This window comes from Eleutherodactylus coqui, chromosome 9, assembly GCF_035609145.1.
Source record: "Eleutherodactylus coqui strain aEleCoq1 chromosome 9, aEleCoq1.hap1, whole genome shotgun sequence".
Classification (NCBI taxonomy): Eukaryota; Metazoa; Chordata; class Amphibia; order Anura; family Eleutherodactylidae; genus Eleutherodactylus; species Eleutherodactylus coqui.
This window is the reverse complement of record NC_089845.1, coordinates 45,439,216-45,461,975: the sequence shown is the minus strand read 5'-3', so window position 1 is coordinate 45,461,975 and position 22,760 is coordinate 45,439,216. Positions and strand designations below refer to the sequence as shown.

The following is a 22,760-nucleotide window of genomic DNA, read 5'->3' as shown; positions in this document are numbered from 1 at the left end:
AATTACTACATAATCAAACCTGTAATGTATGTAGAAAAGCAGCTCAAAACCATCCACAAAGTATAATGGCTATACTGACACCTAGTGGTGCGTTACGAGAAATGCTACCTTCTAAAAACATTCCAGCTTGTGTCATAAAACTTTTATCATTTTATTGCAATTTTTAATTCCCTAAATAACAAGTTTGGCAGAATTGTGTTTTTTCCCCCTCATTTTACTCCACTTAGTAATTGTTAAAAGTCTTTCAGCCTAAGATACATTACATTACATAGTGCCATTGAAATTGTAAACCTTTTTTTAAATAAAAAACAAAGGATTAAAGCAAAATTGCACTTTTTGATAAGAATAAACCGCCACGTGTGTACATGAGTACTAACACTATTTCTGATAAAGTAAACACTTACTATGACCTGCAGCAGCACATCTGTGGCTGTCCCCCTCTGCAGCAGCTTCCTCCCGCCCCCAATCCTCCTCCATAGGATTCTATAGGCAGCATGATCAGGCACCCACCCCTACTTACTGTAATCTGTTTCAGTGTTTCTATTACTTGAGATGGACTTCCCTTGAAAACAGCTAGTAGACAGCAGATTAAGAATGAAGCATGATCCCTATTGGGCAGTGCTTTAGACACTAATGACTTGATTTGCACTTCTGCTAGTTATCACGCTTCCCATCATATTAATACAAGTTGTGTCAAAGTGCAGGGGCTATTTACATCACTAAGTCAACAAGGTCATTCATCTATTATTGTATGAACTAATAGTACTTTCCTAATCTGTCTATGAAAAATTTAAAGGGGTATTCTGTTTTTCTATCTGATTACAGATTATGAAATCATACAATTTTCTAATAAATGTTTATCTACAATTTTGTCCAAATACCTTTTCTTATAACAAGGCGCTACCTTTGTCTTTGCTATAAAAATTCCTGCAATCCACTGGTTAATACTGTGTATTCCAAGAGCTAAAAGAATAGGACTACATATGGCATCAGTCATGTGAGCCCAGCATTCAGTCAATACCGTGTTTCCCTGAAAATAAGTCTTACCCTGATTTCTGGGATTTTGAAATATAAGCCCTATCCCGAAAATAAGCCCTAGGTATACTACTTTTTTTTTTTTAAAGAATACATTACCTGGCAGGCTCGGTCTAGGTCCCTCACAGACTTCTGGAGGTCCGCGCTTTTCTAGCTGCTTGTACAACATCCCTTCTAGTTTACGGAATTCATAAATCCCGCCTCCAGGAAGCAATGGGTGGGATTGGTTCTTCAACCGCTGCTTAGCAGATCAATGCAGTGCTCGATGAACCAATCCCAGCCATCGTATTGGTTCATCCAGCGCTGTATTGATTGCCTGAGCTGCGGCGCTTGAAGAACCATTCAACAGCCATTCCATTGTGGAGGCGGGATGTATGAATTGGCTGAGCTGCTTCCTCCAAAATGCCAGAGGAGGTTCCAAGGCAGAAGTGACCCTATGGCCGACACCTGACTGGCACTTTTTAATAACGCCATCATGGAGTTGTCTTGAGTTTTCTTTTGTATCAGCTGAACCATTTTTTAAGAAACACTTGCAATTCAGAGCTAATTTGTGGCACCTGGACTTGTAAGTTCAGCTCAGCAACTGACTCTAAATTGCAAATGCTGGCAGACGCAGCTAATACGCACGTACTAGAGCTCTTAAGCCATTCATCTGTTCCAGTCATGGTTTATATGCTCTTTACGCACAGCTAACACCAGTCTCAACCCGACCTCATGTACCGGGCCCTTTCCAAAGCTCACATTTAACAAAGGGACAACTTAAGCCCAATGTCCACGGGCAAATTTCATTTGCAGAACCCGGCCACAAGCACGGGAGATCCGTAAATCAAGCCGCCCATAAAGATACATGGGCATCCGCAAATGGATTAAAACATGAGGATTTGATTTGCGGATCTTTTGGTCCGCAAAACAAATCGCAGCAAGCTCCATTTTTGTACGGATCCCGCACAAACGGCTTCCATTGAAGTCAATGAAAGCCGTCCGATCCACGGCACACCCGCAGCTGACACTGCCAACGTGTCGTGGATCCGCGAGAAAGCAAAAGATTTTTTTAAAAAGCCAAAACTGTACTGTGCATTGTCTGACAGCGAGCCGTGAGGAACATGTGCAGTACAGCGAACCCGGAAGTAGAGCGATCCACACGGATGCCGCTGCTGGGGAATACAAGTAAGCAGGGCTCACTGACCGTGGATAGCGCTGGATTCCGTGCGTGCCGTGGACATGAGGTCCAAAACAGATGCACAATGTAATGATCCTACCAAACAACTTACCATATCCGAAACCCTAGCAAATGTAAGGTAGGAAAAACTGATATTCTGATGTCAAAGTGGTAATCTGGCCAAAAACATTTTTCACCTAACCACTGGATAGGTAATAAAAGCTAGACCGGCGGGTTTGACCAAAACGGATAACCCCCGGTCTTCCGTTTTCCCCCAGCCACAAGATGGCAGCAAAGAGGCGTTTGAACGGATTGGTGGTTGAGCGTTCCATTTGTCAGCCCTCCGCCATAGACTTTGAATAGGTGATAATTGCTTCTAGTCAACTTTAATTATACATTCCCGTTTGACACTGCTTATAAAAATGGGACAAAAAACGGCATTCACCCAATCCATGGAGAACAGCCGCGGTGAGGGACGGGTCCTTCTCAAACTCATCAAATGCCCGGACAAGCTGGGATGCCGTCTCAGGATTTACAGCATTTCTGGCTTCAGGCCTGTTAATGCCGATTGTAAGAATAGTGCCAAGCCTTTCTGTAATGACATTCATGTTGCCTGAAAGGGGAAAAAAAAAGAAAGTAATGCAAAGGAGCACACGATAATTAGCATATTTCAGTAGTATAAATTTAATCCAAACTATGCCATTTTAACCCCTTAGTGACCAAGCCTGTTTGCGCCTTAATGACCAGGCCAGATTTTGGAAATCTGATATGTGTACTTTAACATAGAATAACTCTGTAAAGGTTTTGCATATCCAAGTGATTCTGACATTGTTTTTTCGCCACATATTATACTTTATTTAGGTGGTAAAAATTGTCCGATAGAATTTGTGTATATTTATTAGAAGCGCCAAAATTGGGAAAGTTTTGAAAAATTTTTTATTTTTTCACATTTTCAACTGCAATATCTAAAATATGTGCAAACAGACTGTACACAAAGTTTTGGAGATATACATTTACATCTGTTTACTTTATTCTGGAAGCACATTGGAAACACTTCAGTTTTTTTTAACCATTTAGAAGATGTACAAATTTAACATTGATTAACATTTTGAGGAACATTTTGTTTTCCTACACCAAGCCAAGATTGCGAAGGCTCGTAGGTGTCAGAATGATAGACACCCCCACAAATGACCCTATTTTAAAAACTACACCCCTTAATGTATTCACTGAGGGGGGTCAGGGGTATTTTGATGCCACAGTTTCTTGTCAGGAATTAATTAGAGATGAGCGAGTATACTCGCTAAGGGCAATTGCTCTAGCGAGCATTGCCCTTAGCGAGTATCTCCCCCGCTCGAGACAGAAGGTTCGGGTGCCGGCGCAGGGAAGCGGTGAGTAGCGGCAGTCAGCAGGAGGGAGCGGGGGAGAGAGATCTCCCCTCCGTTCCTTCCTGCCCTCCCCTGCAGCTCTCTGCCCGCCGCCGGCACCCGAACCTTCAGTCTCGAGCAGGCGGGTACTCGCTAAAGGCAATGCTCGCTCGAGCAATTGCCTTTAGCGAGTATACTCGCTCATCTTTAGAATTAATGCAATTTAGAGGAGAAAAAATAAAATTTCATATTTTTACAAATATGTCATTTTAGAGAGAGGATTTTTTTCTGCAGTGCACATGAAAACGAGGATTTGCACCTAAAATGGATCCCCCTGTTTGTCCTGTGTTCAGAGACATACCCATTGTGGCCCTAATATTATGTCTGTATGCACAACGGGGCCCAAACCGAAAGGAGCAGCTGGTGGCTTTCAGAACAGACATTTTGCTTGACGGTGATTTAGGCCCCATTGCCCACTAGTAGAGTGCTTGAGCGGCCTAAATGATGGAGAACCCCCACAAATGACCCCATCTGGAAAACTAGACCCCCTTAATGAATTAATCTAGGGGTGTACTGCGTATTTTTACCCTGCAGTTTTTAAATGAATTTAAGCAAAGCAGAAAAAAAATTACGATTTTCATTTTTTTGGCAAATATGACAGTTTTTTTGGTACAGTGCGCATAAGAATGAAGACTTTAACTGCAAAATGGATCCCCCCTGTTTGTCCCGTGTTCAGAAACATACCCAATGAGGCCCCTATATTATGTCCGTGGCTCAACGGGGCTCAAACCGAAAGGAGCATTAAACTTCAACTGTGTTTAACTTTTAAGTAATCGCCATTATCCATTGGATAACGGCGATTACATGACCAGTGACAGCTCACCGCGGACCTCAGTTACTGCTCCAGGCTCTCGGCTACCTTTAGTAGCCAGGAGCAAGGAGACTTTAAATTTCCAGAGCCCTCCCCTGCTTCTGTGTTGCATCTGCCATTCTACCAAAGTTGGGGAATGGTCTGAGGATAAAGATCCTGTCAGGGGACATCGTTGGAGGCCTTAGGTGAGTAATTTCACCTCCCCTCACAGATCGGATCCGTGATTGGAGGAGAAACTTTAGCTTTTTTTAAAATGTGATTGCTGTTTTCTATTGGAAAACGGCGATCACGTGACCAGGGACCCCCCATGAAATGTCCAGGCTCTTGGCTATGTTTGGTAGCCAGGAGCAGAGAGATTTTTAATTACCCTGGCAACTCGTGGTTTTTGCACATGCGTCCGCCATTTTGGCAGCGGGTGCGTGTGCAGAAGCCATGGCGAGGTCTGTGGATAAATCTGGGGGCCTTAGGTACGTAATTTCATCTCCCCTCACAGATTTGATCCATGAGGGGAGATGAACCTTAAACTTTTTTCTTTTACTTTACTTGATCATTGTTATCCATTAGATTACAGTGATCATGTGACCGGGGACCGCATACAGCGGTCTGCGGTGATATCTCTATGCTCTCGGCTACACATGGGAACTAGGAGCCAGAGAGATTTTACATTTCCCGGGCTGTGCGCTCTTCTGAGAACACGCCCGACATATGACGTCTGGCACGCACATGCCGAAGGCGTCATCAGGACCAGGAGACCAGATTGCCACGGGACATCGCGGAGGATGGTGGTGAGTACTTTTAGTTACCTTGATGGATTTGATCCTTTAGGTCAGCTGAATCTTTAACGTTTATTGTGATTATGTGACCAGGAAGAAGGAGGGGGTTCTGCGGCCCGGGATAACAGCTCCAGGTTGTCGGCTGCCTCCGAGATGACCTATCTGGCCAGCAGATTCCATTCTCTTCTTCATAGGTTTCTAAAGGCCCATTTACACGGGCAGATAATTGCTCAAAGATCTCTCAGTTTGAGCCACAGCTTTGAGCGCTTATTTTGCATAAAAATTAATTGGTGTTTAAGTAGCTACTGGGCTACTTAAATACCAATTATGTATGCAAATGAAGCCTTCACTGAACACAGCTAATAGTCCTAGGCTATTATCTGTGCTCAGATCCTTTGTTCTTCATGGGGAAACAATGCTATCAGCACTTCCTGTGGAGAAAGACTGATAAAAGTGCAGAACAATTTTTAGGTGAGTTTGAACAATCTCTTTTCACTTTGTCATTATGGGGTACTGAGTGCAGAATGATGGGGAAATACTTGATTTGTTTCATGTTTGCACAAGGCCACAACATAACAAAACGTAAAAAAGTGAAAGTCTTTGAAGATGTTCTGAATACGTCTTCAGACACGTTCACTTTTTGGGGAAAAAATTCTGCATAACTTGTGTTCCCATTCATTTAAACCTCTGCACAATCTGAGCTTAGCGGTCCTACCAGTGATTGACAGATGTATATGACTATTAGTGACATAAGCGCCCTATTCTCATCTGCACAAGAAAAGACCAGAAGCAATGGAATGAAACTGAAAGGGAGGAGACAAAGATTAGATATTAGACAGTGAGGGGGATCAATGAGTGGAACAGGTTACCACGGGAGGTGGGGAGTTCTACTTCAATGGAAGTGTTCAAACAGAGGCTGGACAGACATCTGTCTCGGATGATTTAGTGATCCTGCACTGAGCAGGGGGTTGGACCCGATGACCCTGGAGGTCCCTTCCGACTCTACCAGTCTAGGTTTAAACGAATAGAGCACAAGTTATACTGATATTTTTTCCGCAAAAATCTACCTTCTCAGCCCCTCCGGCTCTATAACTTGTTGCCTTCAGTTTGAGTAACATCTTCAGGCTGACAGATTATTTTTAATTTAATAAGTAGAGAGATTTAGGGGGTGCAGTTATTGGTAATGGTGTGTACGTCATGTTTTATTCGTGTTGGTGCGGCACTTTTATTCGTGTTGGTGCGGCACTTTTATTTGTGTTGGTGCGGCAATTTTAGTCGAAAACCAAATTAATTGAGATTTTAAAAAAAATATTTAGAAAGTCTATTATGGACCAGAGGCAAAACTTGTTAACAATATTGCTCAATTCCTCAGTTTATGTTGTAGAAAATATACTAAGTATCATCCATAAGAGCTATCTCTGCATACTGAAGAACCACGTGATGCTGTATACAAAATGTTCCCACCGGTCATTAACCAGCTAAGAAAAGTGGCATGGTGAAGAATGAAAGGCCTGTGGTGACCTCCTGCCGTATCAGGGGCTCCTAAAGATTGCCAGCATAGTGGGCTGCAAGCTTTAATGTATTCCTCCTCCTTACAGTAACAGAGTGGTCTTGTCTTCTTATGGGGCTGCTATCCTCCAGGGATGAGGAACGGTTTATTTTGGCCCTATTCATGGTAACCAAACAGGCATAAATAGATGATGCAGGTGTGCAGGTAGATGAACCGCAGCGCTCTGAAGTCAACAAGCCTGTTCATCAAAACAGAACGCAGCAGTTGTGGATCAGATCTTACAACAGTTGGAGGGGAAGACCCCGAGTTCTAATCTGAACTTCACCTTTGCTATAAAAAAAAAATGTGACTTTGAAGAAAAAAATGGAGCAAAAAACAATATTTATACATTTAGGTCTCATGCACAGAGGCGGATTTGCATTGCGGAATCCAAAGCGTGCGTCCGCCTCCGGATTGCGCAGTCAATTAGCTTCCATAGCATAGAAAAGTGATTCTTCCTGCACACAAGTTGCAGTTTCCGCTCGTGGAGGAAAAAATAAAAAAAATCGCTGCATGCTCCATTTTTGTGCAGATTCCACACGGATGGTTTCCTTTGAAGTCAATGGAAGCCGTCTCATTCACAGCCTTTCCACAATTGACATTGCAGAAAGGTGGGGGATTCCGCGTCATCGCCTAGCTATGACGTGTGAAAAGCAGGAGTTTAAAAAAAAAACAAAATCTGAACTGCACATGTCCAATGGCGAGCCGTGCGGACCATTCGCAATAGGCGCAACAGGCTCCCTTGCTCACCCATCGGACACCCGCAATGTGATTGCAGGGTTCTGATGGGTTGCTGTGACACCCGGAGGGTTGAAGAGGGCCTCCTGGCCTGTGAGGCTCATAGGCTTTCTAATACACTGCAATACTGAAGAATAGTGGTGTATTAGAAGTCCGCTGAAGAACAAAAATAAAAAGTAAAAAAATAAATAAATAAATAAAAAATAAAAATGTCTAAACCCCACCTATCTCCATTCACTCTGTAGAAAGCACACGTAGTATTGCTGCATTCGTAATGATCCAGAGGAAAATGTTAGGACATTATCTAACCCGCACAGTGCGCATTAGGAAAAAAATACAAAAATTTGGCCTTTCTCACCTTACAAAAATCAGAATCAAATGTAATCAAAACATTGTACGGATCAACAAATGGTAACATTAAAAAGTACAACTCCTGCAATAAATAAGACCCTTCACAGCAGCTTTAAAAAAAAAAAAAAAAGACTGTTAGGGGTCTTTGAATGCAACAATAAGAAAATACATTTTTTATACGCAGCGATATCGTACACAACACTGATGCAATATGGCTGCGATTTGCTTGTGGCGATATTACATCGCCCGTGTGGAAGTGGCTTAAAAGAAAGAATGGAAACATCTTGTCTACTTTGTATCTACTGTCTTTGGTTCAAAAACTCAAGGCCTCCTTTACACAGACGACACGGCATCGCAGCGAGAAAATCACAGCGATATCTCATCGCTGGTCAGCTTCTTCTCGGTCCCCGGCAGTCTTCTTCTTCATCTCTTCTGGCCGGGGATTGAAAAATCCCCGCCTCCTGGAATTGGTGGCTGTGATTGACTGACGCTTAGCCAATCACAGCCAGCGCTCGAGGAATGGCTGTGATTGGTTCGAGTGCTGGCTGTGATTAGCTAAGCGTCAGCCAATCACAGTCAGCGCTTCCAAGAGGCGGGGAATTTTTAATCCCCGGCCAGAAGAGATGAAGAGAAACAGTGACAGGGACCCAAAGGGAGCAGCAGCAGCGTCGGACAGCTCTTTTAGGGTGATGTATGTGTTTTTTAAAATTTTTTCCTGCATCTAGGGTAAGTTTAGGCTCTGACAGTTGGATTTCCTACTGTTAAAGTTGCATCGCACTGTATGAAAATAGCGTTTCTGTGTGATGTGATGCAACAGAGAGGAAGGCTCCATAGGGAAACATGGACTACAAAACCTCGAGTCGCGGGCATATTGCCGGACCTGCAAGGTTTTTTCGTCGGGTTGTTGCATGTTGCAAAACATCGCATGTGTGAAGTAACCCATAGGAAAGCATGGGCCTCACATACACATGCAACTTGTAGCATTGTAGCAACGCGACAAAAATCGCCCGTGTGAAGGAGGCCTAACACAACATCTCCATGCGATTCCAGGCTATAACCTGAACTAACAGCATATACACACATATTATGCATGTGTGAAATCCCTTTATCTAAAAACACCCTACTTACCTATCAAATGTTACATGTTACGATGAACATACTATGCCCGCTCTCCACTTCTAACCAGAATTATTAGTGAACCGTGCAGTATTTGAAATAGTTTGTGCCCAATTAATCAGTGAGGAACAGTGTAATTGTATGTTTTGTAACTAATGCGCTAAAGATCATCATTCCCCAACCAATTCATTGTAGAGGGCCCGATAACGCGATGCAAACACCTGCTATGGTGATGCACGGCACAATGGGAAAACACCAAGGCTGCGGCGTCTGTTCTTCCTACGCAGCGTGTAGAGCTATGCGGTTCGGTACACTGGAGACATCTACTATTTGATAGCAGCGAAGACATGTAACATCTTAGCTATGTGGTTCCTCCCTTTTCTCAATTTTTACTGTTAATGGTAAATGTCTGGATTTTTGCCAGATCAGATACAAAAGACAAAAGGCATTATAAATCTGGAAGATTCATTTCCCATTGTTTAAATTAGATCTCCAAGAATGAGAACACATTAGATCACATGTTTCACACTTCGAAGGAAACTTTAACCCTTTCCAATCCACTGTCTGATGTCTAAAGACATTCTGATTGAAGGCTGTACAGCTCCGATGTCGGAAGACATCCGGCAGGGTATTCTTACTGTAGATTACTGGCCACTCTGTTGTCGGGGGCCTCTCCAGCATGTCCCATACTGCAGTACTGGCTCTAGCCAACAGATTACGCCATTGTATAATGGCAGAAAGAAAAAAAAACCCTAGGAAACCCTGAATTCAAAATTGGATTGCAAAGGGTTAAATGTGATTTTGAAATTACATTTTATTAAAGAAAACTTTACATGAAACTTACCGTATATACTCGAGTATAAGCCGAGTTTTTCAGCACATTTTTTGTGTGCTGAAAAAGCCCCCCTCGGCTTATACTCGAGTCAGGGAAGGGTTAAAAAAAAAAACCTCCATACTCATCTCCCAGCCGGCATCTGTGTCCCTAGCGGCGGTGCGGCAGGCTGCTTGAATTCTCCCCGCCGTCCTCTTTGCTCTGTCATTCCCCGCCGTCAGCGCTGTGAAAGTAACCGCTGTGATTGGATCGAGCGACAGCCAATTACAGCCGGCGCTCCATCATTCACAGCTAATCAGTGAATGACATTACTAACTAACACAGCGCTGACGGCGGGGGATTTGAAAGCCGAGCAGGGAGTTGACAGCGGGGAGAATTCTAAAGCAGCTTGCCGCACGCTGTCATCTCTCTGCTCGGCTTTCAAATACCCCGCCGTCAGCAGTTTTTTTGTGGTAACACTTATTGACTCGGCTTACACTCGGGTCGGCTAATACTTGGTATGCTGCCCCAACCACTTCTCCCTGCCCAGTGAGATTGACGGGTCTCTTCCTATAACATCACTGCAGTAATAATACTCCCTAAAATCGATTACCTTTATTATATCATTTAAAACCTGACTAATCAAAAAGAATACTACATGGATGACACAAAAAAGATAAGATGTTTTTGCACACAATTCCTAATAGGGTATCATATCTGGAACAAAACTACATCAACCTGATTTGCAATTGATCAGCAAACTGTAAGTAAAGACCCATTTAGACACAACGATTATCGCTCCAAATTCGCTCAAAAGCCGCCTTTTGAGCGATAATCGTTGTGTGTAACTGCATTGACATCATGTAGTTTTCGTTAAGTCGTCACTCATCGTCGTCTTTCAGTATGCTGAAAGACAACGATGAGTCTTATCAGGGATTCACAGCAGGATACAGCTGATACTATTGTTTCAGCTGTATCCCGCTCCCTGATCACAGGCTGGGTATGAAGAACAGAGCGGTCCAGCTCTGTTCTCCATACCGCACATGGAGCGCTCGGCTGTATAACAGCCAGGCGCTCTGTGCAGAAAACATCTGGATGCAGAAGACAAGCGGGGACACCCTGGTTGTCTTCTGCATCCACCACTGGCAGCGCAAAGTGATCGCTCATCTTGAGCAATGATCTTGTGCTGCAAATGACACAACGATTATCGCTCAAAAGACATGTGTTGAGCGATAATCGTTGTGTCTAAATGGGCCTTAACATCACATGGGAATTATCTAGATTGTCTCTTTTAGGAATTGCTTGCAAAAATGTATTTTATCTTTTTTTTTGCCACCCATGTAGTATTCTTTTTGATTAATTAGGATTTAAATTATATAACAAAAGGTAATTGATTTAATGGGGTATAATTGCTGCAGTGATAGTTTTATGTAATGCCTCCTAATAATATTGGTTGATAGCAGTGAGAGGGTCTCTTTCTATACATCAAACCTGTTGATCCGACCCAGCCAGGTAGCGAGCTGTGCCGATGTCCCATCTCCTCGTTTCCACTGCTTTACAAATGGTTTTCTCTAAAATGCTGCAATGTTTCAGAGTTAGGGCTCTTTCACACGAGCGTAGGCGGTTTTTATGTGCACCTGCCAGCGCCATTACAAAATGTGAACGGGCGCACTAATCTGCCGTTTGTGCGCCTGTTCAGCGGCCCGGCGCATATACGTCGGGCCTGTAATGCCATCAGGCGGGGGTAGACAGCTTAACTCTGCTAAACTGCCTCCCCCTTTTTGCCCCCTCGCTGGCTCTCGGCAAGTGGGTTAGGCGGGATGGGGCAGGAGATAGTGTGTTAAGCTCCCGGCCCTTGTCGGCAGCCAGTTTAGCAACTAGCCCCCACCTGCCCCCTCCCATTGCAAACAGCTGGCAAGGGGCAGAGAGAAGGGGGAGGGAGTTTAGCAGTCACGCTGCTAGACTCCCTCCCATCTTCCTTCTCTGGCAGCTGTCATAGGCTCCCATAGGAGTCTATGCAGCGGCCGACGTATTCCGGCCAGGAAGATAGTTCCAGTCTGGCATAAAAACGCCCAGCCGAAATGCACTGTCTTGGCCGGCCAGGCACTTTTAATCGCCTGTGTGATCTGCTGCATTGGAATCCAATGCACCAGATGGTAGCATATATCGGCCGGCCGTAAAAACGGTGGCCTATATACGCTCATGTAAATAAAGCCTTAAACATAGGTCTCTAATGAGAGGTCTGTTGGGCTTCCATGTTTCCCATAGTTTGAGGAGAAGGACTCTCATGACAGTTCCTTCACTTGATGCAAGACTTCTGCCCTTACAAAAACCTAAATGGTGCTGTAATATTCCAATGTGCATATCTGAATATCAGTTTTATAAAAATTAATTTGGGATGTTGGAAGTCTTGGGTCAGAATACTTGTTGAGGCATCTACACTCCAAGGTAGGAATTAATTTGGGGGGTCTGAGCTCCAGGGACCAAATTCATTTTTGTAGTCTGAACTATGAAATCATTTTAGGCATCCGACTATGAGGTCATGTGCCCTACCCATGCCTTTGGTTGGGGGCATTTTGGGGACTGTGGTTAAAGGAGTGGGACATACGTTCATCAAATGTTTGGTAGGTCTAGGATTTCTGACTCAGTGTAAATCGTCGATACTGAGGACACATCACTTTGCCATGGTGACTAATGGCAGCACGCAGATGGTGGACATTTACGTTTCTAGATGGTTTTGGCTTGCACGGCAATAAGTACTTTGAGAACTACTGGTTTAGATTCTTTCCCCAAAGATACTGCAAGGGATCAAAGGTATAAAAGGGGTATAAATCAACTCAGACTTTAATGGCGTATCCACAGGTTATGCCATAAACGTCTGATAGAGGAGGGTCCCACCTTATGGGTGGTGCCGGGTTCCATTTAAGTCACTGAAATGTATCATAGACGTGGGACGCAGGCCTTGGACAATGCAGTGTTCACACCATTCAGTCTTGTAAGTTCCTGTAATGCAGCACATCAACTCCTGCAATAACCATTCAATAATCAGGCTGGCCCACATGCATACCTAAACATAAAACATTTAATTTGGCTCTACGGTGTGACTATACCTTACTGAGATCTGTATAGGTCTGCAGAGATGCACAATGTGAAGAGCACAGAGTCTACTAGGCTGTACATAGTCCACTGGCAGTGTCACGTGAGGCCGAGAACACAACGTACCTGCTTGGGATCTGCACCGTCATCCGCACCGCCACTATTGACATGGTAGAAGTGAGAGCAATTATGCTGCTTATCTACTGAATTCCTGTGTGTGATTTACACCACATACTTGTACACGTTAACAATCATTCATGTACTACAGTAACTAAAAACAAAACAAAAAGAAAATCATAAAAAACAGAAAAACAACTGTCTGCCCAACAGGAGCAGCTGGAGTTCTCAAGCGCAGTTGTGTCATTCCATCTCTATGACCCAATAGGGATAGGCGCTCTATAACAGCGGCTCCTGTTCTGGCAGACCTTGTGCCATCCCAGCCCTTCCTCTGAATGCCATCATGTGATTCTACATTTCCCCGGCATCAATCGCTGAAGGGGAAATGCCTGGCTGACTGCTAATTTTCTGGCAAATCAGCAGTTTCTGATCAACCGTTCACACTGGGCTCCGCTTTTTGAAAGCTGTTGTGTCTGATGGTAAAACCCCTAAAGGACCAGACTCTTTTTAGGGATTTTACCCATGTGGCGGTTTTACTGCCCTATTTTTTTCCTTCAGCTACCAAAATTATTTTTGCTGTGTTTTTTTCCCTCCCGTGATATGTAGGGATATTTTTAATAGCTTTTTTTCACTGACTTTTTTTCTGTTCTTTAGTTTTATTGGGGGTAAAAAGTTTTGAAAAAAAAGATTTTTTTTTTTTACATTTTGAGTTTGTTTTTTTATTAGTATCGTATATACCGGCGTATAAGACGACTTTTGAACCCCGAAAAATCTGCTCTGCAGTCGGGGGTCGTCTTATGCGCCGGTAATACCAAAAAAAAAGTGTAAAAAAAAAAAATCATTACTCACCTCCCCCGGCGTTCTGTCGCGCTCCGGCAGGATGTCGCTCGCTCCTCGTCCCCGGCGCAGCATTGCTTTCTGAATGCGGGGCTTGGAATCCCCGCCTCCAGAAAGCTAATATACACGCCGTCAGCCAGTTACAGCCATTCAATGACAGCATTGAATGGCTGTGATTGGCTGAAGGCGCACGTGGCTTCAGCCAATCACACTATTCAATGACATCATTGAATGGCTGTGATTGGCTGAAGGCGCACGTGTGTTAGCAATCACACCCATTCAATGATGTAATTGAATAGTGTGATTGGCTGAAGCCACGTGCGCCTTCAGCCAATCACAGCCATTCCATGCTGTCATTGAATGGCTGTAACTGGCTGACGGCGTGTGTATTAGCTTTCTGGAGGCGGGGATTCCAAGCCCCGCATTCAGAAAGCAATGCTGCGCCGGGGACGAGGAGCGAGCGACATCCTGCCGGAGCGCGACAGAACGCCGGGGGAGGTGAGTAATGATTTTTTTTCTTACACTATATTACCGGCGTATAAGGTGAAAGTTGGGGGGTCGTCTTATACGCCCCGTCGCCTTATACGCCGGTATATACGGTATATTTACACTAAAATAAAGTACAGGAATGATTTTGTCATTTTGTTTCGGACGTTTTGATATATATTATGTTGAGTTTTAGCTTACAGGGCGCATACAGCAACGGTTTTGGTTGACATCGGCTTTGGGTCATTTTCTTTTTTATGTATAGATTTTTTATTTTATTATTTTTTTTTAAACTAATTTTTTTTTACCATTTACGACATCATATAAGACCTCTAGGGGTCATACACGTGGTCTTTTTTTAAATTTTTATTTCACACTTTTCCACTGTAGCTGGGACATCCATAGGAGCCCCAGTTACAGGGAAAACATCCCCCTGTAGTGATAATAGTCACTGGCAGAGCTGATAAGGGTCTGCTAAGACTTTGCAGCTCTGCAGTGCCCAGGGACCTCCCAGCGATCACGTAATCGTCAAGTTGCATAGTGGAAGTAAAACTTCCACTCTCACTTTTTGGTATATAACACTCATTGAGCACTATGTACCTGGGAAAGGAGAAGGCAGAAGCTGTTAAAAACCGCTTTTACTTTCTCCTCAGGGTTCTCAGTTGTGTCTGACAGCTGGGGACTTGACCTGCTTGATTGCAGGAGCAGAGGCTTTATTCCCACGCCAGCCAGAATTAAAGCCCAGGATCAAGCGCCACTTATTTACCGCTCCTGGTCCTTAAGGGGTTAAGGATTGTGCAGTATAAAACATTGCCAGGATTCCTCTAAGTTCATGACAAGGGAAAATCACAACTTTCAGACTTCTTTGCCGACAAATTAGTAATCAGGTCATACCAAGTTTTGGCATTAACTTTTGCTGCCAATATGTTGCAATTCATAAAAGCAACAACTTTTCTCATGGAGCTGAAGCAAAATGGTGCATATCCACGCCTGCGCATAGCATGGGTTAATTTCATTTGGTCACTTTAACTTAAAAATGTGCCAAATTTCTTAAGAGGCCTGCACCTTTAATAGGATTGGCATAAATCACCCTGACTGCTTCCTGTACCAAGACTGGCATAAAAAATGTCAGGAGCGAAATTACATTTTTAGTTGTCAAATTTCATGTATAATTAAGGGGCTATTCCTGAACAATTAGTGTTTAGTCCATTTGCGACCAAGCACTGTAAATTTACGGCGCTTGCTCCTGGGCTTTAAACCCAGACGATTGTAAAAATACGGAGCAGTTTTAAAGCCCCTGTTCTGCAATCAAACAGGAGTATGTCAGGTTGTCAGATGTTAGTCACAGCTGATAACCCGGAGAAAAAGGCAGGAGGGGTTTTCACCCTTTCTACCTTCTCCTTTCCAGAGTACACAGCGCTCAATGAGCACTATGTACTAAAAAGTCAAAGTGGAAGTATAACTTTCACATGCTGGTGGTAACATGACCGCTGGGATTTCCTGGCGCAGCAGAGCTACAGGGTCCTAACAGACCCTGATCAGCTCTGCCAGTGACTACTGTCACTACAGGGAATGTTTTCCCTGTAACTGAGGCTCCTATGAATGCGGCTCCTATGGATGCCCCAGCTACAGTGGAAAAGTGTCCAATAAAAAAAAAACCATCTGAATGTCGCCCAGATGTCTTATATGACGTCATGGGGGACATAAATGGTAAAAAAAAATAATTACATACATAAGTAAAAAAAAAATTAAAAAATTACAGAATAAAATAAAAATATATAGATAAGAAAGAAAATAACCCAAAGCCGACACCAACCAAAACTGTCGCTGTATGCGCCCTGTCATCCAAAACCATACATATTATATATCAAAGAGTCCGAAACAAAATGAGGAACCCATCCCAATACTTTATTTTAGGATAAATATACTAAAAATAACTATAAGTGTTAAAAGAATCATTTTTTTTTAGCTTTTTACCTTCAATAAAACTAAAGAATGGGGAAAAAAAGTCTGAGAAAAAAATATTTTTAAAAATGCCCTATATGTCACGAAAAAATGCAGCAAACATAATTTTGGCAGCTGAAGAAAAACAAATAGAGCAGTAAAACCACCACATGGGTAAAATCCAAAAATGTGTGTGGTCCTTAAAGGAGATGTCTCGAGGAAGCAGTTAATTTTTTTTTTTGCCCAGTCCCCCCCATTAAACACACATTACTAAGCCCCCCTGTAAATGACATTTCTAGCTGGTTCGTACTTACCGTTCCAGCGTTTCAGCAAGTTATAAAAGTTTCCTCAAGATGGCCGCCGGCTCTTTCCCCGTCGCTCGCTGCAACCCGACGTGCGCGCTCCCGAGACGCCGCCAGCTGTGTCTCCATGGCAACCGGACGCCCCGCAGCCGCCGACCAGACGCCCCGCAGCCGCCGACCAGACAGCAGGTAACCGGCGCTAGCCCCCGGCTCCCCAGCGCTAGCTCCCCCGGCGCAGCGACAGCCCCCCCCATCGCAGCGACAGCCCCCCCGGCCTAGCGCTAGCTCCCCCGGCGCAGCGACAGCCCCCCCGGCCTAGCGCTAGCTCCCCCGGCCTAGCGACAGCCCCCCCGGCCTAGCGCTAGCTCCCCCGGCGCAGCGACAGCCCCCCCGGCCTAGCGACAGCCCCCCCCATCGCAGCGACAGCCCCCCCCCCGGCGCAGCCCGGCGCAGCGGCAGCCCCCCCCGACCCATCACTTACCTGGGAGGCTTCTCGGGGCTGCTGGGCTGGGCTGGTCTTCTCCGCTGGGCAGCTCCAGTTTCTGCACCTTCCTCTAACAGAGGATGGTGCAGAATGGCCGCTTCAGCGCGCTCCCGAGCAGTGACAGCTCGTCTGCGCATGCGCAGAAGAGCTGTAGCGGGGAGCACACTGAAGCGGCTCGTGCTGAATGGAGAAGACCGGACTGCGCAAGCGCGTCTAAAAAAGCAAGCTGCCAGCGAATTTAGACGGAACCATGGAGACGAGGACGCTAGCAACGGAGCAGGTAAGTGGAATAACTTCTGTATGGCTCATATTTAATGCACGATGTACATTACAAAGTGCATTAATATGGCCATACGGAAGTGTATAACCCCACTTGGTTTCGCGAGACCACCCCTTTAAGGTACAAAACAGCCTGGTCCTTAAAGGGTTAAACTCTATAACTGCACGAGCCGGCGCTGGTTTTTATGCCAGCTGAAACTGGACAATGAGTTAGAACCATACGATGTCTTGTTCACTGTCGGCTGGACCAAGGGAGTTGGCAGAAACAGCGGTTGATTGAACGAGTGTTCCGCTGGCAGCCATTGGTGGCATTCGATGGCCACAATAATTCTCACGAGGCTCTTTAAGATAAATCATCAAGGAGCAGAACATATAATGAAGAAAAAATGGCGTTCCTTTTGTAGTTAAAGGGAACCGGTCACCAACTATAAGCTAAGTCGGTTCTCATAGTTTAGGTGATGTTGAGTCCAGGGAGCCTCTTCTCAAACTCACCCGTTCCCTTGTCCCTGCGGTGTCCCTCAGCAAAGTTTGTGCAGGCACAGCAAGTGTGACTATTTTCACATGGGAGTGCGCATGCATTCCCATTCATCCCTGAGCGGGTGCATGCACAGCCTTCTGAAAAGAGTCAAGCTTGCTGTGTGCGTGGACATTGCTGAGAGACACCGCAGGAACGGGGGACCAGGCGAGTATGAAAAAGGCTGCCCAGACTTCCCACCACACAAACTATAAGCACCATAGCATAGCTTATGTTACTACCAGTTGGTGACAGGTTCCCTTTAATACGAGATCTGAGCCTCAGTGGGGAGAAATAAGAAGGAAGAGAGAACATACCTGTCTGATGTGACCTCTCAGAAGTACTAGACATGAACCTCTTCTTACAGGAATCCACGGCTACTGCTGACGAAATCCAAGGAGATGTACGGCTCCAGAGCTGTAATCCGACTGCAGCTCTTAATAGCATCCTGGGTCAGCAGAAATGCGTAACTGAAAATGTCTTCATCTACGTGCGCTATAATGAATCCAAATCTAATTACTAAAATAAAAGTAAAGTTCAGGTAAATACAAACTAAACCAGAAGCTCTAATACACAGGATATACATCCAGACTGCACACTCTCAGGCTGTGCTCACACATGACATGCAGAACTGTCAATGGGGTTTGCAGGAAGCCAGCAAAAACTGCAGAAACCACCAGATGTGTGGAAGTTAGAGTGGTTTCACATCTACGTCTGATCCACTCGTGGAGCAGGAAAGGAAATCTCCGTGGCCGAGCGGCTTCGTCGCAGATCGGAAGCGAACAGCGCCAGACGGGCCCCATTGACTATAATTGGGTCTGTCCATTTTCCTCCCAGCTGCCCTGCGAGGAGTTTTTGTATGAAAATGGGAAACCTCACATCGCATTGCGTGCACCCAGCACATGGTGCAGTGGAGCCGCCGGGCGTGATGCAATATGAGGGCACTCCATAAAATAGAACGTGCGGCAATTTGTCTTCCCACAACGCATCGCCATGGGTGGCTCGGATTCCAGGCGTGAGAGCCCACCGTAGAATCCCACCCTGTCTGCGGCAAGAGAACGTTACTAACCAGTCCGGATCCTCTGCCTAGTGTGCGGGTCTTCCATCTTATCCTCCGTGGATATGAGCGGGCGCTCCGCACATGTGCAGTGATTTTTTTTTCCCGCGGATCTGCGGCACGTCTGCAGTGACAGCTGCGGGTGTGCCTGTCAATCGGATGGCTTCCATTGACTTCAATGTAAGCCGTCCCACGGGATCCGCTGAAAAAATACAGCATGCTGAGATTTGTTGTCCGGACCAAAAGGTCGACAAAACAAATCTGCGTGCTTTAATCATTTTGCGGGCGCTCATGTCTCCCTACGGGCGGCCTGATTTGCAGATCTCCCACACGGGTGACCACACCGCCCGTGAACATGAGGCATATTTGCCCATGCCCAAGTCTAAAGCCCTATGTTTTCTCGCACATATAAAAACTACGTGGGAGAAAGACAGGACAAGAACTAATTCTTCTGGCGAGTAGTGAGAATCCCGCTAGCGAAAACGAAACCATGAAAATCAATGGCTTCATTTAATGATTTTCACGCCCCCAAAATCATCTATTTTAGCCCTAAGGCCTCATGTCCACGGGCGGGTCAGATTTCGCATGCGGGAGCCGACAGCGGAATACGACCCTGCCCTTGGCCGGAGACCGTGCGTACCTGTGTCTGCAGGCGGTGGCGTCCGCGCAGATCTCTATTCTTCCAGGACATCTGTACTGCGGACGGTCGCCGTCGGACATGAGCAGTACAGGTTTTCTTCTTAAAATGTGCATGCTCTGAAGAGGGTGCAGACGCCAATGCTTCTCTAATTGTGGGTGCCCAGATTCCGCAAATCAAACCCGCCGGTGGACATTGGGCCTGAGTCACAGATACTCCTCCAACACATCTGCTATGTATGAACCCAGGCTGTGGAGTCGGTGAGCCAAACCTCAGACTCCTCACTCCTCCCGCACTCCTTCATGCAGGACGGGGCTCAGAGGTGACAAACAACGGTAACATCCGGCTTCTCATCCCCATTATCATATCATCATCAAGCCACAGCCTCGTTAGCAATGATGGGATAAATATTACATATAGAACATTCCCAAACTTTCCAAAATTCCTATAAAAAAGGAAACTTGTACCAAATCCTGCATTTAATTAATTACCCATATTTATTATATATCTCAGAAGTCGGTAAATCTATCAACTCCGCCTCCACCAAAATGTGACCCCGCCTCCACCGCCCTGGTGTGAGCGCACCTTTCATGAGGCCAGCACTGCTTCTCTATCCGTAGGCCGGGCTCACATGGGCGTAATGAAATCTGTGCACAAAATAGCTCATGTGAACAAACCCGTTTAAATCGATGGGTTCTATTCACTGCGCGCAAATTTTGCATATGTGGTATGCAGTGTAAAATGCGTTCGTGTAAATGAGTCCTTAGGGTGCGCGCACACAGCTAGCAAATGTGTATTTTGGCTGGTCAACACACAGTATATTCACAGGCCGGAAAAATATAATGATACCTCGTGTTTTTCTGCAAAGCTGACGTTTTTTTCACGCACGTAAATACGTAACATATTTGCGCACGTAAAGAAAATGCACGAAATCCCAGTGATTTTGGGCATAAATACATAGACTTCCTGCGTATTTACGTATGCCCATTGATTTCGATGGGCTGGTACAGTGCGTCATACACACCACGTAGTATATGATATTCACTGCGGGTTACATGTGTAAAAATTGCGCGTGTGATATGCTGCACAAATACGCTCTCCTGAAGGGGCTTATTCACACAAATGAGAAACTTGAATGGATTTAGTCACATGAGCGACGCTATCCTGCGAGGTGAAAGAGAAAGTCACCGCATGTTGTATGATCGGGCGTTCCGGCGGGAGGAACCTTGAGGGAAGAAAAATCGCGTGACATGCGAGCGTGAGGCGATTTTTCTCCTTGAAGTCTATGGGAAGCACCTGCGATCCTTTCACCCGTGTGAATATTTCACAATTTCACCGATTTTTTTGCATTTTGGTCGCGCCCAAAAAAAAAAAGGGTGTTCTATTGAACCTTTTCCTGCGCACGGAAATAGAATGTACGGAATGCATTACACTAATCGCACGGTTCACTGGCTGAGAAAATCACTGCCGTTTTCTTTTGGCGCACACAATGTGCGTGCGCAAAATACAGTAAGAAAATCCCTGGTGCGTGTAAATCTGCGGACGCCTGCGAATCTGGCCTCAGACGTGTTCTTTTGCGCACAGAATGCCCCCTCCGCCCTCACACTGCGATCGCGATATCACTGCAATTTTGTCCCATTGACAAATGCGTAAAAAAAACGCAGCGATATCGCGATTGCAAGTGTGAAGGCGTCCTTAGAAGCCAATGGGGGTGCGCAAAATGCTAGGAGATGCGTGAAACACTGCGCAATTCCGCTGTAAAAAAAAAAAATCACATCAGGAACTAATTAGACGAATTGGCCATTTCCATCGGTGCGTTTTTGTTTGCTGCGTGCAAATGAACAAGCCTCAGGCGCGTGCGCAAATGCGTACATACTTACGTGAAGGAACCCTAATGCCAAATTCACCCAAGCGTGCGCGTATTCGCGCGGGAAAGTGCGTTTTTTGCTGTATTTTGCACGTGCAAATCGTGAGCAAAAAAGAAAAACCACATGGGCGCGTTTTTGTCCCGTGAAAATCACGGCCACAAGACGGGACGAAACAAGACCAGTGCTGTAAGCGGTTTCGTTTGGACTAGCGAGATCCTTCCGTGTTCATAAGTGAGATAAGACGGGCCGGCCCTACTTTTCTCGTGCTGGAACCAGCTTCCAGATTTTTTTTTTCAAACTTGCACACAATAAATAGCGCAGCGTTTGAATAGTCAAAAAAAAAGCCCCGGTTCGCGCGGTTATACGCTCCGTAGCGGCGAGCGAATTAGCGCCTGTCTGCACAGTTCAGTACGTTCTCCTTCCCTGCGCAGGAAAGTAGAGCATGCTGCGTATTTTTAGCGTGACCAAAATGCGCACATGTGAACAAATGCGCTGAAAGCAGCGGGTTCTATTCCCTGCGTACTGCGCCAATGTATTGGTGTGGGTCCAGGCTGACTCCAGTACAGGGGCACAAGCTGGGCTCTATGTGTAGAATTACACTCATACACCGCTGCTTGGAGCAGACTAGTCACAACTGTGTCTGTGCCTGCCGCCATAAGCAGGTGAGCGCCGTCCATGGACAGACTCCTCTTACCTGTGGGACTCTTCATATGGAGAGCCAGGGAGCATGCGCACGGGGGCGCTCCCAATTGGCTGAGCACGCCCATGTGACGCCCGCCGCAGCTATAGAGCGGGACTGGGTGTTGCCGAGTGTAGTGTGCGGAGGAGCTCCTTGTGTGCCCGTCATTATGGCATGTGGTTTCTCCAGCAGGGCGGCCACCTTTGTATCTCTTCTCAGTGCAGCTGCTCAGACTCTACAAATCATTAGCAGGGATATATGATACCTGCTGCTCCCAGGGCATGCTGGGACTTGTAGTTTCCCAACAGATTATGGCCGGCACTGCACTGGAGGGTCTATGGGGCATGCACTGGTGCCGCTAGGAGCCCTCCTAAGGCCATGCATGTCGTGTGAGATTTGTGCACTGTGAGACGCCCAACACGTATATACGTACCGCATTCTGTTGACCGGGGCCATACACACAAGTCATGTCTTTTGATGCCGTGGCCCGTCCCGTCTTTCGGCGCTCCATGGCATCGCCCATTGTTTTCAATGGGACTGGCAAACCATGGCACAGTGTGAGAGGTGTGCAGTAGTGCCATGCAAGGTCTCCCCATTGAAAGCAATGGGGAGCATTCTGCTAAAAGCCGCAGCAGAGTATCGGTACTACCCTGGAGTGTGTTGGCGGGCACGATATGGCATTCGCTCTTGTGA

General features: G+C 45.6%; 1 protein-coding gene across 2 annotated transcripts in view; it reads right to left on the bottom strand.

The window, feature by feature from the left end:
* Window positions 1–22,101, bottom strand: part of LOC136579054 (enoyl-CoA hydratase EchA19-like) — a 62,775-nt gene extending 40,674 nt beyond the window's left edge. Inside the window, exons 1-3 of one of the 2 annotated variants that reach the window (XM_066579331.1) lie at window positions 22,083–22,101; window positions 18,144–18,345; window positions 2,640–2,807 (exon numbers count right to left, since the gene is read on the bottom strand). In XM_066579331.1, the coding sequence (XP_066435428.1) occupies window positions 2,640–2,807; window positions 18,144–18,273 (298 nt within the window). In that variant the 5' untranslated portion in view covers window positions 18,274–18,345; window positions 22,083–22,101. The remainder of the gene's footprint in view (window positions 1–2,639; window positions 2,808–18,143; window positions 18,346–22,082) is intronic. The other variant, XM_066579332.1, reaches the window with a different exon arrangement.
* Window positions 22,102–22,760: the final 659 nt, after the last annotated feature.